The sequence below is a fragment of the Hemicordylus capensis genome, chromosome 1 (genome assembly GCF_027244095.1).
Source record: "Hemicordylus capensis ecotype Gifberg chromosome 1, rHemCap1.1.pri, whole genome shotgun sequence".
Lineage (NCBI taxonomy): Eukaryota > Metazoa > Chordata > Lepidosauria > Squamata > Cordylidae > Hemicordylus > Hemicordylus capensis.
In genome coordinates this window covers 149128213-149144745 of record NC_069657.1, presented here as the reverse complement: position 1 = coordinate 149144745, position 16533 = coordinate 149128213, and the positions used below count along the sequence as shown (strand labels likewise).

At 48.9% G+C, this 16533-nt stretch overlaps 1 protein-coding gene across 1 annotated transcript; it reads left to right on the top strand.

The window, feature by feature from the left end:
• The first annotated feature begins 1679 nt into the window (after positions 1-1679).
• Positions 1680-14361, top strand: FEV (FEV transcription factor, ETS family member). The gene is made up of 3 exons (XM_053283919.1): positions 1680-1808; positions 2221-2295; positions 11724-14361. Exons 1-3 carry the CDS (start codon positions 1760-1762, stop codon positions 12224-12226), a joined length of 627 nt encoding a protein of 208 aa, XP_053139894.1. The 5' UTR covers positions 1680-1759; the 3' UTR covers positions 12227-14361.
• Positions 14362-16533: the final 2172 nt, after the last annotated feature.

The window sequence follows — 16533 nt, the reverse complement described above, 5'->3', positions numbered from 1 at the left end:
AGGGCGGGTGTTGAGTAGCTCTTAAGGGCAACCAGTTGAGAGAGCAGGATATATATTTAAATATAATTATGTTAAATGGATATTTTTTAAAAAAGCAGTGGAGGTAAGGAACGGAGTGAAAGCAACATCCAAAGCTTAGATGACTGTTTTTTTTTTAAAGGCTCATACAAGTTCATGGAAGTTAAGACCATCAACAACCATCACCAACTAGCCGCGATAGTTAAGTGGAACCTCTTAAGGTAGCTCTTTCAAATGGGAAGTGCCCAGCTTAGATCTCGGATCGGTCATGGGTGGCATCATTGTGCAAGCTGCTTCACCTCTCAGGCCCCATCTCCCCTGCTGCCAACTACAATGAGGGGATAATACTTGTCTAGTCTACCTTTTAGATGTGTTGTGAGGGTTATGGAAGAAAAGGTTTTCAGTCCTTAAGAACTCCTTCCCACATCATGCCATTATTCACACAGGCATACCTGGTGCCCTTAAAGCCTGCCTGATAGATCCATTGTGGCATAAGTGTTGGTGGCTTCATTAGATGATGACATGGGTGGGCCCTAAATCCACAACCTTTGCCACATACGTCTGTTAGACTCCCAGAACAATATTTCTTTTGATTTTGCACCAACAGACTGATAGTGCCATCTTTCTAACTTTGGGTCTAAATGGCCACATACCATCCGAGTGTGGGTTTTTGGGGGTTTTTTTTAATGTATTGTTATCCAACCAGTTGAGAGATCAGGATATATATTTAAATATAATTATGTTAAATGGGTATTTAAAAAAAAATTTAAAAAAAGCAGTGGAGGTAAGGAACTGAGTGAAAGCAACATCCCAAGCTTAGATGGTTGTTTTTTTTTAAAGGATCATACAAGTTCCTAGAAGTTAAGACCATCAACAACCAGCACCAGCTAGCCGCGACAGTTAAGTGGAACCTCCATGTTCAGAGGCAGTGTATAGCTCTGAATACTAGCTGCTGAGGAGTCAGGCGAACAGCAGAGGAAAGCTGTTGCGATCGTGTCCCCCACGTGGGTCCCCCGCCTGCAGACCTAGCTGGGAAACAGGATGCTGGACTCCAGGGCTCAGGGCCCTGCCTTGAGCATACCCCGCCGGGGAGCTCTCTCTTCTTCTTAGGTCCTGACGACGAGGGGCGGCGGAGGGAGTCGGGCCGAGCTGTCCTCCTGCCCTGAGCCTTCTTCGCCCCGCGCACGCCCCCCAGGCCGCGGGAGCCGAGCTGCTCCTGAGTGGCGGCTGCCGCTCGGCTGGGGAAGAGGAGGAGGGCGCATCGCTTTCAGGTTAAAGGCCCATTAGGGGCCTCTGCCGCCCGCGGCCGGGGCTCGTTTCCTTGTTAGCTCAGAGGCGCTGGAGCAGAAGCGCCGCCAGGAGAGGGCCCGGCTGGCCAGGCGGCGGGCGCTGCCTGTTTGCAAAGAGTTAAGGAGGCGGAAAAGGCAGCGGCCGCGGCTGCCGCTCTCCATAGAAACGGCGATCTTTAACGGGGGAAACTTTATTAAAGTCCGATGGGCCGATAAGCGCCAGCGCCGCGCCTTTAATTAAAGCGCAGAGGAAATTGCAGGCGCCCGGGCCCCGCGCCCCTCGCCCGTTGCCTGGAGACGGCCTCCCCCCGCCGCCCCCCTCCAGTCCCCCCGAGCGCTGCCTCCCCGGGTGGGGACCGGCGGCGGCAGCAGACTCGCGAAGAACCAGCCTCTTGCCCAGGCGGCGAAGGCGATAATACCCGCCGCGGGCGCCGAGTGCGCGCAGAGCTGCCATGAGACGCGGCGCCGCGCGGACCCTGCTGCTCAACATGTACCTGCCAGGTAGGGCGGGGGAGCGACGCCCGGGGGCGCCTTCCCCGAGCGGGATCCGTCCCGTCCCGCTCCCCACGGCCACCACCCAGGCGCTTGCTCCTGGAGGGCTGCTTCGTGGCGCTCCTGGGCAGACAGACGCGCCGAGCCGCGTCCCTATTTAAAGCTGCCCCGACGGCTGCCGTCGGAAGTCGGATTTCCTCTTTCCTGGACGCGTTTCCTGGCTTCAAAGGGGCTTGCCGCTCGGGGGTGGGGGGAGGAGAGGCAGAGTGGCGGAGCCTGGCGGCAGGGGAACCTCGAGCAAGGCTGGCTCAGGGAAGGGACCTTGTCCCCCAAAGCGCCGCGAGCTGCTGGGCTGGGGGCCGGGATCGGGCTGGCTTTGTGCTCATCAGGCCCCCCCGCCTTTTGCTGTTCTTCCTTGCAGACCCAGTTGGGGAGACTCTGTTCAAAGAAGGCAAAAACCAGACGTGGGGCTCGCTGGGGCCCGGAGTGCAAAAAGGTAAGGCCGCCACTTCCTCCCCGGCTTCCCGAAAGGCTCTGAGAGAACAAACTCAGCCTCCTGCCGGCTTGTCAAAGGCTGGCTGCCTTTTAGACGATTTCCACCGGGCAGACCTCCGAGGGCAAGGACGTGTAGTGTGATGCTTTCGGGAGCCTAGGCATCTTTGCTTGATCTCTGCTTCCTTAGCACTGAAATCAGGCTCAGCATCTCAGGAGGAAGCCCCTCTGCCATTCTCGAATTTGCGAATGGCGCTTTAGGAAGAATCCCCTCCCCCCGCAGCAGGTTGTCTTTTTAAATGCGGGAGGGGGTTTAAAGAAATTGGCTCTACTAATTGGTTATTAATTCCATTGTGTGTAGCCTTCGATCGTTGCAAACCAGCTTCAGAAGCAATGGTGTATCAAGTCCAGGGATAGGTAGAAAACGAAAAGCAGAGCTCTGCTCCTATGCTTCGCAGTTACAGTGCAGAATTCGATCCGTAACAATATTCTTTGCCTGTTGATGGGGGTCGATACGGTGTATTTGTTGTTTTGAAGAAACTCTCCTGAAAACAAAACCAAAAAAATTCTGGAAACGACCATGATATTAATGTATAAAGCCTATGGAGTCCGATTATTATTTTAAAAATACGATTATTTTTAAATGGAAACGAATACACTTGTTCTAATCTTCCATTTGGAAGTAAGCTCCATTCCAAGGTGTTGAAAGTCTCAGGCTCAGAGTTCTCACGACCCTCCAAACTCTCATTTAAATACTCTCTCGAAATCTGTCTTGGCTGGGGGAAAGAACTCCGATTAGATTTCCTTGGACTCCAGCGACGACTATCGATTATTGCAACAGAAACATACACGCAGTCATCCTCGTCCCCTTCCGTCTCCATAACATTGTAGCCTTCCGAATCTGCTGAAGAAGAGTGAGCTTTGGAGGTGCACGGGGCTCTTCAGGCAAGACCACCCTGAGCCATTTCGGAAGGGCGGTATAAAAATCGAATAAATAAATAAGACTGCAATGTCTTCCCCAAACCAGTGATTTCAATGGGGCTTTTACTTTCAAGTTTTAGGGGCGAGGTGTAGGGATTCCCCCCTCCCAAACTGGGCCCAAATTCTGTGTAATTGTAAAGCTTGTTGCCTCTCCAGCACCACTGATCTAATAGGAAGCGTCATCTGGAAAAACTGGGGGAGACGTATTGCATTCCCTGTCCTCTTTCCTAGAATCGATGCTCTCCCCTGCCCCGTCATGCACAAATGTCGCCGCATTTCCCCCATTGGTGGGTGATTTTCCCAGCGACCAATCTCTGGGAAAGATTTGGGAGAGTTCGGAAGAAAGTTCAGTCTGTTCTATCCAGGATGGCTCCCGAGGATTGGGGACAAGGGGGGCACGTGGCCTCTCAGAAAAGGAGTCCCCCGCCCCATTTCTGTCTTTTCAGAAATCTGGGGCACAGCTTGCCCACCCAGAAATGCACTTTTGCCGGTCCCCTGTCCTCTCAGTCGCCCCCCTCCCCGTGTCGCCCTTGTTGCTCCTACGGTTGCAGGTCCGGCTAAGGAGCAGGACTTTTCGCGGGGATCTGCTGCTGCTGACTTGCACTCAATAATGGGCAACTGCTTCCTCCAAGGCACACAGGCGCGCACACTCTTCAGATCAGAGCGTTCAGCCGAAAACTCAGATCTGAATGTTGCAGCACATGAGCAGGTGGGCTGATGCTTTTTCAATTCCCCCCCTTTTTGTTTTGTTAACCCATACCCATAGGATCTTTCATTAATTAAAGAATCTATCCAAATCCAACGGCTAACCGTTTGCATGGTCACGTCTCGGGTATTTTCAAGCGCTGTCTGTATTATCACTCCCCCCCACCCGTTCACCATTAAAAAAAATCGCCCCACTTTTCTTGAGGCAAAGGAAACCAAGTTAATCCAGATATTTAATTCATGCTCTTCTCATACTTTTAATACTCTCTCCTCCCCCGCGTACTTTCGGGTTCTGAATTTTGATTCAGTTGAATTAAGACGATATAATTCCACTTACTCAATACAAGTATCCCTGTTTTATGGGTTTGGAGGTTGGGCTGCTTAATAAAGCTCTCTCTTGCGGAGAGCAGCTTTTAGCTCAGTCCACTCTAAACAGAAGCCTAGATTCAGCCTATGATGGGAAGTTATTGTGTTTTCTTATTGGTCAATGGCAGCACTAAATATTGATTGAAGCCTAGATGCCGCACGACACGAGACCTTTCCCTCTGCAACAGGAACAGACGCACAACCCAGAGCTCAAGTGGTGCCGGTGGATGGGTGGTTGCCTCTTTTGCGGATGGGAATGCGCATTTTAGCACACACAACTGTAGGCTTGGTCAGGAGCATCACTGACTTGAAGGCAAGTCCCATGCTTTGCAGTGGTCTAAGGGCGGCTCCAGTGGGGCAGCGGGGGAGGCAAGAGCTCCCTCAGACAAGTGGCTTGCCCCCCCCAACCCTTTCTATTTCAGGAATCTAATATGAGGGACACAGCTCTCCCCCCCCGCTTTATAAATACACTTTGCCCCTTCTGTGCCCCACCTCATTTGTTTTTTTTTTTTTTTCTGGTGTCGCCACTGTCAGTCGTACTCATTGCGGAGTCTTTCTTACCCGCGTTTACTCAGGTAAGGGAGCCAGTGAAACGAGCTGCTTTCTTAATCTCATGTATATGGTCAAAGTCCATAGAAGCTGAAACCAATGGAAGTCGCCCCCCTCCAGCAAATTGCACGTGGGGGGTCCATCGGGATTGGGGCTGCCGAGAGATTGTATTTTAAATCTTTTTAGTCAGATTTGTTTTATATTTTAGCTTAATATTATAATTGTATCATTTTTGTAGTCTTGTTTTTAATTTTTATGTAAATCGCCTTGGGATTGTTTTAATGAAAGGCGGTATATAAATTTAACAATAAATCAATATTTATTTATTTATTAAGACCTTGGGTTAGGGCGGTATAAAAATGTGCTAAATAAATAAATAAATAAATAAATAAATAAATAAAACAGGGTTAAAGTCCCTCGCCCCAGCCCACCCGAGTTGACCTCCGCCAAGGTCCAGATCGGGGATTACCTTTTCATCCCCGCCTGCTGGTTACACTTTCAAAACAAGCAGCGCTCATCATGATGACGCGATGAAAGTCAATAAGCAAAGGCGCTCTTAGGATCGGGATGCCGGTTCTAAACTGCATCCCCAGGACCCCGTCCTCCCAGCCGAATCGATTGTGGTCTCTGCGTTGTGCGGCCTCGCTGCTTAGAAGAATGAAGGTGCTGTTAAACCCCGCCGTCTGATTTCCTCCAGATCCGGGCTTCACAAGAGTTAAGGACACAATCTATACAAACTCAAATACGGACGTGAGGAAAAAAGACACTCCTAATGCCCAACAACTTCAACGCACTTTTTATTACGAGGAAACCATTCTGAAAGATTGCCCTAAGCCTCTTAGAGCTTCTTAGCGATGCATTCAGATGCTTATTTGACGCATGCGGGATTTCTCTTCGTCTTTGTTCTTCATACCCAGTTCAAAACCTACCTTCTAGGAAATAATTCTTTCCCGGTTTTTAGCAAGTGGAGGTTGCGGAAAAGACGAGCATAGGAAAACGACGCTAGATCGAGGATGCGTATGTGGCCCCTCTGGGGTGTTCCTGTACAGATCTCGATAGCTTGGAACTTGCCCTATAAGAACAGCCTTCCTGGATCAGGTCCAAGGCCCATCTAGTCCCGCATCCTGTTTCGCACAGTGGCCCACCAGATGCCGCTGGAAGCCACAAGCAGGAGCTGAACAGTCCAGGTCACTGCTTGTGGAGCAAGAACAAGTAGGTCCAAATCCAGGGACTTCTGCCTTCATGGAGAGAAACTTTAGCGAGACAATACCTGGTAATTAGTATTCATATAGGGTTAATTCATATATGAATTGGTATTCACGCAGCTCTCTAGATGTTGCTGAACTACAACCCCATCAGCCCCAGCCACAATTTCTTACAGCCGAAGCTAGGGATGGTGGGAGGTGTAGTCCAGCAACATCTAGAGAGCCACACGTTGCCGAGCTTCCTAGAGTCTTCGAAGTATATCACAGCAGCCCTTCTTGTGACCCTAACAACAACCTTGAAAGGTAGATCAGGAATCATACCATGTTAGGATCGAGGCTGCCAGTCGAAGCTTCCGTATGTTTATTAAGAAGCACCCCATTGTGTCCAGAGGGGCTCACTCCCAGGTAAGTGGGCGTAGGACCGCAGTCCTCCTAGTGCAGGGGAGCGTCCATGGTAGAGAGGAATAATACACAGGCATGGCTTGGGCGGACACCCTTTGGTCGGAGAAGATGCTGCTGAAAAGGTCTTTGCAGCGCAGAACACGAGGTCTTTCTTCGTCCTCTTTGGTTAATATTTCCCCATATATGCGGAAAACGAATATTACCCTTTACTTGAGTCTCGGGATGTGAGATCACTTAAAGACGATGACAACTTTTTCAAATAAACTCCAAAACCAAAGCAGGCTGATCTTTTATGAGGACCAACTAAAATATTGCACAGTCGTGCGCATTATATAACATCCTACACATGCACAGTTTATTTCTGTTCTTTCTGTTCTTTCTCTTGTTCGTTTTTGGTGCGGTAGCTGACTGATTCTCCGAGTCGCCTTTTTTCCTGTTTCCGATGACAACTTCCAACCTGCCATCCTTTGATTGCAGGCTCAGCACTAAATGTTTGGACGCAATTTAGTCAGAGTGATGAGCATTAGGGACCCATTGATCTCAACCGGAGAGCGAAGCACTCTCAGCAGCCCGATCTTGGGCAAAAGGCCCATCGAGGTCAAGAGGACTTACTCGCAAGTAACGTTGCACAGGATTATACACATGCCGTGCAATCCTATGCATATATATATTTTTTCAGAAGTAAACCTCACTCTGTTCAATGGGCCAGTGTTCAGAGTAGGCTTTTGACAGCCTTACAAGTGTTTACATTGACTGGATCGTGCTGGTTGTGTTCTCTATATAGTGTTACGTGAGTCCACCCATAGCTGCGTATATAATGTGCATTTGCAAGTAGACATATTTTGAGGAGGGAAATAAACTAGAAAGCTGTCGGTTTTTTGCTGGAAATGGACTGCAGGTTGTTTAAATAACCATGAGGCGACTCCGAGGACCAACCGGCTATCGCACCAAAAACTTAAACTAAAATAAAGGTCCTGTTTCTAGAGTTTCTGAAAGGATCCTTACACCTGTTCTAAACCCAAGTAGTACCCGCCTATCTTGTCTTTCTCCCACCTTATCTACAAAACGGCACCGTTCTCAAAGGTGAGGGCATGGAAACTTCTTCCGAAGCCAAGATACTAACGCCCGCCCCGCACTGAACGCGGGAAAGGACACCTGAATGCTTCCCTGTGAAGAACTGCCGCAGAGCCGGGCCCGGGCCGGAGTTCTCTCTTGTTGCGCTCTGCCTGCCTTGCTGCGAAAGTGGCTGGAGTGGCTGAAAGTGTCAGCTCTGGTTTTACCAGCGCAAGTTTCAAATGAGGCTCAGAAGAGCATCGTCCCCTTCCGAGTTTGATGCATTTGCTACGGCTGGGGTTCCCACCCTTGAGTCCCCAGATATTGTTAGACTACAACTCCCATCATCCCCAGTCGCAAAGGACCATGGGGGACCGAAGGCTGGGAACCTCTGTACTAAGATATAGGTGCATTTCTTGGGAGGGAGCGTGTTCGATTTCTGAAAGAGAAATACATGCCACATGAATGCTCCCCTCCTGAACGGAGCTGGCCTGGCTGTGACGAGCACGAATTGTCCCCTTGCTGAGCAGGGTCCTGGTTTGCATTTGGATGGGTGACTCCATGTGTGAGCTCTGCTGTCTGCTGTCAAATATCCGCGAGGCGGATGGAGCCAGAGCTCAGTGGAAGAGCCGAAAGTCCCAGGTTCCCTCTCGGAGATCTCCAGGCCGGGCTGAGCGGGGATTCGGAGCAGCAACCTCTTACTTGATAGGCAAGTCGTTTCCCCGCTGCACTGATGGTGGGGCTTGCCAATTCCGAATGCTCTCTTAACAGTGAATAACTCCCTTCAAGTAACAAGCTAGCACATCAGCTGTGCTTATTTGCTATTTGCAGGGCGCTTGGATTTGGGGAAGATTCAAAACTTGATCCCACATCTGCAACCTGAACGGGTGCAAATCCAATCAACAAAAAAGCCAGTCTGAATAAGGTTCAGAAATGTCTTGATGTATATGATCTCAATGGTTGGTCTAGTATTGGAGTAGGATCAAGGAGACCACCTGGGTTCAAGTCCCCGCTCAGTTATGAAGCTCACTATCTTGTTGCTAGCTTGTTCCTGATCTTAGGGCCAGTCACTATCTCTCAGCCCAACCCACCTCACAGGGTTGTTGTGAGGTTAAAATGGAGCAGGGGAGAATCTTGTATATTGCGCTGAAATCCTTGGAGGAAGATGAGCCATCTTGTGATGGATCATCGTGTGATGATGATCTTTTCGTAGCTGGGGGGCAGGGGGTTAAAACATGGCTTTAGAGGTTCTTTGAGGAGAGAGTGTCTGAAAAGGTTAACCAGACTCACATTTTCCCGAAGCGGCTGTGTCTCATAATGTAAATAAATTAGTTCTCTTTGATTTACACGAGGCAAAGTCAATAGCCTGCAAATGGGACTGGTGCTGTGGGGTGCAGAGGATGGAAACACAGATGCTCGTGTTAGGAAGGAAAGCAAACCATTTACTGTCCTAAGGAGGTCTGTGGGACCCGTTCGCAATCGCTTCTACGAGAGGAGGAGGAGGTAGCTGGGGGAGAATTGTGAGGGAAGGTGAACCACACAACTGATTCAGAAAAATGTAACAGAACAGCTTACTTAGACAGCAGTATCTATGCAGAAAGCAAAAAATACCCTCCGTACGCCCCGCTCCAGTTTTTACACTTAAGCTTCGTTCTGATGATGAGGTCTGGTTCGATTTTGAGTGACACAGATGAAAAACGACCACTTCCTGCATTCCTAAGAGTGTTTGTAGTAGGAGGTTCTTCTCTTGCACGCACCCCACTGAAGTGAACGCGAAAGGCATGTAGAGAGAGATCCCCGCCCCCCCCCCTGCCCGCCGCCACCACCCAGTCCACTTCCAAGGTGTGGAATTTGCTCTCTTAGAACCCTGAGGCTCTTCTAGAAGGGATGCAGACTCCAGATTGGCCTTATTTTAAGCCAAATTTTGGGTTACGGCCCATTTGACCCACGAGTATACCCCTTAGGAATCCAAAGGCAGCTAAGGTGTTCCATCTTTCGCAAAAAAGACGTCGTCAGTGTGAGTAGATCACCAGTTGTGCATTCAAACGGGTGCCGCGTCGCCTGCATCCAGGTCCTGTCGCTGGATCCCCGTGGTCCTCGTTACAGGGGTGGGGTGTGAGTGCAGCCAGTTCCCATTGATGGATCAAGACCGTGTGCCTCATTGCCAAAGATATGATCAGTGCTGCCAATTTTCATGGTTCTACCAATGAGAATCTGGGCATGATGCAATCCAGATAATCTGCTGGCGTTATCTGGATTAATAGTTCTTGTCTATAGAACTCAAAGGGTTAAAAGGAGCATAGTTCTTTACTAAATTTTGGTCACTGTGGTTTTCTTGTGTTGTAATTCAGCTTTTTAAAAATGCTTTAGATCACTTCAGGTGCTCAAGGTAGAGAATACAAGTTGTATTCTGATCAATAGATTGTTAAAATGAGTGTATAAAGTCATTAAGTGATGAAAGAATGTTTAGTTAATCATTTGTCTTTTAACCAATTAATTGATTATATTTAATTATGATAATCACTAAGATTGTACATCGAGTTGGGAAAGCAAGTCATGTAAACTGCATGTCCTTCAGGCTAGGTGCCTTTGTGAGGGGCAAACTCTGCATTACAACCAAATACAGGTAATAGAACAGAAACAGTTTTCTTTTAAGTTGAAAAAAAACCACCCTGTTGTAGTGTTGGATAGAGGGCGTTATTCTTTACTGTTCCCTCATAGACTGTTCCCCTACTAAAAACCAGTCTTTGCTGCTTCTCCCTTCCTTCCCCTGTGACTGCAGGTTCAGGTTCACCCTTGTAAACATACATCTGGAACCCTATGGTGGGTTATTTGGGTCGAAACGTTTAAAAAAGAAAATTCAGAACTGCACAATGGTTTGCAACCAGTGGTGCTCTTACCCCTGGACTTTGGGGCCAGAGTCCAGGTCCTCCACACCCGCTGGGCCCCCCCAATCCTCTTTAGTCTGTCCTGGGTGGTGTGGTTGGTGCTGGCCCACATTACACTGGGCCGCTGAATGTGATTGTGACCTGTGCCGGGTGCTTTAGAGACAGAGGGGGGAGTGGAGAAAGAAATATGTGGGATGGGAATATGTTAAAGGTCTTGGCAGGGTGGGGGCTCCAAAGGCCTTTAGCTGATGATGCTTAGCTTGCAGCAGGGGTGGGGCTCCAAAGGCCTTTAGGTCCAGGCTCCAAAATTATCTAGGTGCACCTCTGTATGTGAGTGTAAACTGCACGCCTAGGCAACACACGCTGGTGCATTTTCCTTGACTGTGCACACAGACTTTGTTGCCTAGAGTCACATGCCATGCCATTTAGAAGCCTAGACAGGCTTGGGAGAAAATCCTCAGAACTGGGGAATCTGCAAGCAGGGTTGCAGAAGAGTGTTCTGTTCATTGGCAAAGACCGTGGTGTGGGGAGTAGCAGTGGAGTCTATGAAAAGTGCCTTTGACTGTGGGAGGAGGCATAGGCACACTTGATGAGGGTCTGGGTTCTAGAGGAGCCTGGATGGCACTCACTCTTTACATCATCTATAATCATCATCTATAATCTATAATTTTACTGGGAAGAAATTCCTGCCTGAAACCCTCGAGAAGCTGCCAGTCAGGGTAGTTAATGCATATTTAGATGCACCAATGGTCTGACTCAGTAGAAGGCAGCTTCATGTAACCACACAAGGTACATTGTACTAAGCACTGCAAGGGGAGAGGGTGTTGTGACAGTTTATACCTTGGAGACATTCCCTTATAAGTTAAACCATGTTAAGGGAACAGTAATTTGTGGAGAGCCTCCAAGGTCAGATGGGGTTCTTACTCTTTGTACTGTAACATGAAGGTTAGAGACTGCTGTGCAAAGTTGTTGATCCCTCTGTTTATTACATTTTTTAAAAACTGGACCTTATTTTTGTTGTGAACTCTTAGAGACCCCCTCCCCCAAAAAAAACCCACTGCAGGGGGATTAGGCAAATGCCTGCCATCTTGGGCAACAACTGGATCTATATTTAGCATAATATCTCTTAGTCTTTGGCCTTCAAGATAAGCAGTCCTGGAATAGATGGGCCAATGATGTAGCTCGGTATAAAGCTGATTCTTACGATGCCCATATTGTGTGGGTGGGTGCAGGGCGACTCCCGAAGGCCGGGGTCCCTAATGGCTCATCTTTTGGCTTTTCAGGCAGTGGGCAAATCCAGCTGTGGCAGTTCCTGCTGGAGCTGCTTTCGGACCGTGCCAACCTCAACTGCATTGCATGGGAGGGCACCAATGGCGAGTTCAAGCTCCTTGACCCCGACGAGGTGGCACGGCGCTGGGGCGAGCGCAAGAGCAAGCCCAACATGAACTATGACAAGCTGAGCAGGGCGCTGCGCTACTACTACGACAAGAACATCATGACCAAGGTGCATGGCAAGCGCTATGCCTACAAGTTTGACTTCCAGGGCTTGGCCCAGGTCTGCCAGCCAGCCACGCCTGACCATACCCTCTACAAGTTCCAGGCCCCCCTGCCCTTCTCTGGCATCTCCAAGCTCAACATCATGGCCTCAGGGGTGACCCCAACCAGCTTCTCCTATTGGCCAGGCTCTACCCCCACCCTGTACCCCAGCCACGGCCTGCAGCCTACTGCGCCCTTCAGTGCCATGGCCACCTCCCACATCAACAACATGAACAGCCACTACCACTAGACCGAGTGGCTGCAGGGCATGGGGAGGGCCAAAGGGGAGGGGAGGGTCGGCCCTCATATTTCACCCTGGGACACTTCCATTTGACCAAGAAGACATTGTGTGTAGCGGGTAGGGGTGTTTTATGGAGAAGGGTTGGATCTCAGTCAGTGGCAGCCGAGGAGCCAGATGACTGAGCAGCTTTTCTAGGCTGAGGAGGTACCTCCCCACTGGGAATACAGAGCCCTTAATTTCATAAGGAACATTTCAGCCATGCCCCCAATTTCTCCATTTCGGGGGGGAAAACCCCCCCAGACCAAAACCTCACTCTCATTGTATTGGAATGGCTTCAGAACTCTCTTCAACTTGCTACTCTTGGGATTCCAGTCATGCATGAGTGCTGAGACGTGGGGGAGATCAACAAGACTCAGCCTACACCCTAAGGAGTTGATGATGGAGGTCCAACCTAGGGCAATGAGGCTGGTGAGGATGGGGCACTTGAAAGTTAGACTTCCAAGTTGGGATAAAATGGGCAAAGAATTCTATCAAGCACACACCACAGCAAAGTTTTTAAGTAATTCAAAGCCAGGGCTATACTGAATATTCTTCACTTCCAATTTTCAGGTTACAACTGGGAGTCTAATGGGGTGGACATTTCTCTTCCCCCCATACATAGACTGTGAGAATATTTATCCTTTTTTCAATCTTGCTGGACACCATTATTTTCCAAGCTGCTGATTCTTTGATGCCATCCCATTCCTAGCTTCCACTCCACCTCTGACTGCAGTGATTTAGGACTTCTTGGATTAGTCACATGGATAATCCCACCCAATCAGGGATCATGAAATAGCACATTGGATGTCATTCCATAGCCAGTCAGCTCAGGCTGTGTGAGGATGTCATGAGGGCAGCTGAAACAAATAGAGGGACACTTTGACAAGGATCACTTAATAAAAGGTCTAAAAAGGGAAGCATTTATTTTTATTTTTATTTTTGCCAGCTGAGAAAGTTAGCAGTGAGTCATTTTGGCTCAGCCCTAATCAAATCATATGTCTGCAGATACTAATCTCCAGCAATGAAGGTGGTCTCCTGACTTCCGATACTGAAAATGGTGTAACACTCGGTCTCAAGGCTTGCAGAAAGTTCCACTTTTACCAGTATTGACACAAGAGCCTCCGAGCTTTTACAAGCTTGTACCTATCTGAGTTTGAGTTCTTGGATCTCAGAAACAAGTCTAGGTACCAAGCAACCTCCTTGGAGCTAGGAAGAGTGAGAGGCATCACCTAGCTCCCTCCCAGGCCCTTTTGCCTGCTTCCCTGTGAGCACTCACCTGAGATCTTCCAGGAGGAACAGCACCGAAGCCCAGATGTAGATTCAAATACCGACAATTCCATTTTAAAATAATATGGTGGGCTCAAGCGTGAGAGAAGGTGGGTAGAAGAAATATAATTGTCATTGAAATCCCATCTTTATCTACTGTAACTACAATATATAAAGCCACGTTCTATGACTTTGAACAAACAGTGCTCTTGGAGTTGGGGGAGGCACTGTGGCCGGAGAAGCATGAACACGGCTGTGTGTGGTCCCAGCCAACGGCCTGAGATAGAAGCTAGATGTTCCCAATTATAAACTGTGTTTCCTCCCTACACGTGAGGCTTAAAGTGGCTTTTGCATAAATCAGCTTTGTAAAGTAAGAGTAAAACCTGCTAGAATGTTCATGTCCATTACAAATACCTCTCCTCTGCTCACTCTTTCACTCCCCAAAGCACCCAGAATTCCAAATGTGTTTTAAGTTCTAGGTGTGCAAGTGCCTGTATTTTGGTGTCCATACGAGGCATTACAGCATCTGAAGCTTACATGAAGATGTCCCCGGCTTTGCACTGAAACTCATTTTTAGTAACCTACAAAGATGAAGATCGGAGCCAAGAAAATGCTACCCCTTCTAGAAAGAGCCATGCTCGATGTGTGCTTCAGCAGGCTTCATGGCAAAGGCAAGGCAAGGCATTCTTTTATCTGGAAATTGCTTTTATCCACTGGCTCTGGATGTTACCCTTTCCTTGCCTTCATGACATCATCTCCTTTTGTCCCCTTCTCAGGGTGATAGAAATCCAAAAACCCAGAGCCTTTCCCTTGCCACAAGAAATGGGGCATGACTTCAGGTTTCATCATGTGTGGTGGGGGCGGGCGGGGGGGGATGTGTGTGGATAGGTGATGTTCAAAGACCGGCTCTTGAATCTATTCAAGATTAAATTGCAAAAAAGCTGTGTACATTAATAGCACCTGCTGTGGTTACTTCTTCATACTTCACAAGAACTAGAGAGCATGGAACTCCTGAGAATAATCCATAATCCTGAGAAACAGGGGTGTAACTACTATTAGGCAAGGGGAGGCGGCTGCCTGGGGGCCCCCACACCTCGAGGCCCCCCCCCAGAGGCAAGTCACATGTGAAGTGTGTGTGTATCAGCGAGGGGCCCGTTTTAAAATTTTGTCTCTGGGCCCACTCCAGCCTTGTTACGCCCCTGCTGAGAAATAAGCCATGATGGTATGAAAAACAGGGAGGGGCATGGCTTCCCCCTCTACAAGGAGCTACTTAGAGTAACCACACTCTTGTCCACTCAAGGCTTTGCCTGGAACAGTGAACATGTAAGGCCTCTTGGAGAATCTCAGTAGGCCAGCAGGATAAAAAATGTATGTACTCCTCCTTTGTTCAAGGGAGGGGGGTCTATACCTCGGAAGTCTAAGGGAACATTCTGACAAGTGAGACCCACAAGAGGCAAACACATCAAAATGCTCTCCCTCCCCATACGCCACAACCAGCCTTGTGCCACTCTGGGCATTGCAGCAACTGAACTGGAGCCCCTCTCCCCTGTCCCTGCTGCAGCCCGTGCTGGCAGCATCTTCTTGCCCCTGTTTTGTGACTCACTGAATCCCAGTGGAGCTGTTTGGGCCCACATGCCCAAGCTTCGCTGCTGCACATTGCCACTCTGCTCAGCTGCTTAAAAAATAATAATAATAAAGTTGAATATGCTTTTATTGTATCAAAGAGCTTAGGGCATGAGCATAGGAACTGCTTTCTATCGAGTCAGACCCTTGGTCCATCTAGCTCAGGATTGCCTACTCTGACGGGCAGCAATTCTCCAAGGTTTCGGCCGGAGTCTTTCTCAGCCCTACCTGGAGATGTCAGGAACTGAGGCTGGGGCCTTCTCATGCAACACAGAGGCTCTACCATTGAGTGATGGCCCCATCCTCTAAAGGGAATATGAAGGCAAACCCTGCTAAGCAGGGTTATTCCTGATTGATATTCCTGCTTGCGACCCCAAGACTGGCTTCATCCCCATGGTTTCCTCCTTTTGTCCTCACCACTCTATGAGGTCAATTAGACTAAGAGACAAGTGACTGCCCAAAGTCACTTAGTCAAATGTGTAGGTGAGCATGGATTTAAACTCAGGTCTCTGGCACACAGGCCCAGCACCCTAATCACTACACTGCACTGGTCTTGCATACATATGCTTTAGGGTGGTCACATGTCCTCTTCTCTCCTGGACAGTCCTCTGTTTAAATGGACTGGCCTGCCTGGATTGAAGCTGGTATCTGCGTTGGTTTGGTTTTTTTAAACATTTATTTTCCATGCTTCCTCCAAGGAACCTGAAGCAGTGTACATGGTTCTGTTTATCCTCACAACAACCCTGTGAGGTAGTTTCATGGCTGAATGGGGATTTGAACTCAGGACTCCCCAGTCCTAGTCCAACACTCTAACCACTACACCACACCGGCTGTTTCTGACAACACTGCTGACAAATGCAAGGAAAAAGAGAGTCTCATGTCCCTTTGCATTGCTTGGGGTTGCATGACCCTCAGGAACCTATAAAAGACTTTGGGAGGGACAAGCGAGCGACACAAAAATGGCTTCCCTCTCCCCTCTGGGGCCAGTCTACTGTACAAAGCAGTCTTCAGCACAGAGACCCTGAAGGCTGCTTGGGGCTCTGCAGCCCTCCTTTCATTGCCCGAGGGCTGAAGATCATGTTCAGCTCTTCTGGCTGCATCAAGGACTTGGTATTGGTTATAGGTCATATTAACAAAGAGCCACATGTATGTCCTCAAACAGTCACAGGTTGCAGACAGGGCTGGGTTACAACTTGCTGAAGCCCTAAACCAGAGGTATATGTAGGTAATTTTGGAGCCTGGACCTAAAGGACTTTGGAGGTTCCCCACTTTGGACTTTGGACTCCTAAAGGACTTTGGAGGTCCCCCACCCCCCTGCTGCAAGTTAAAGCACCATCCTCCTCCTACACACACACACACACACACACACACGACACATGCAGTATTTT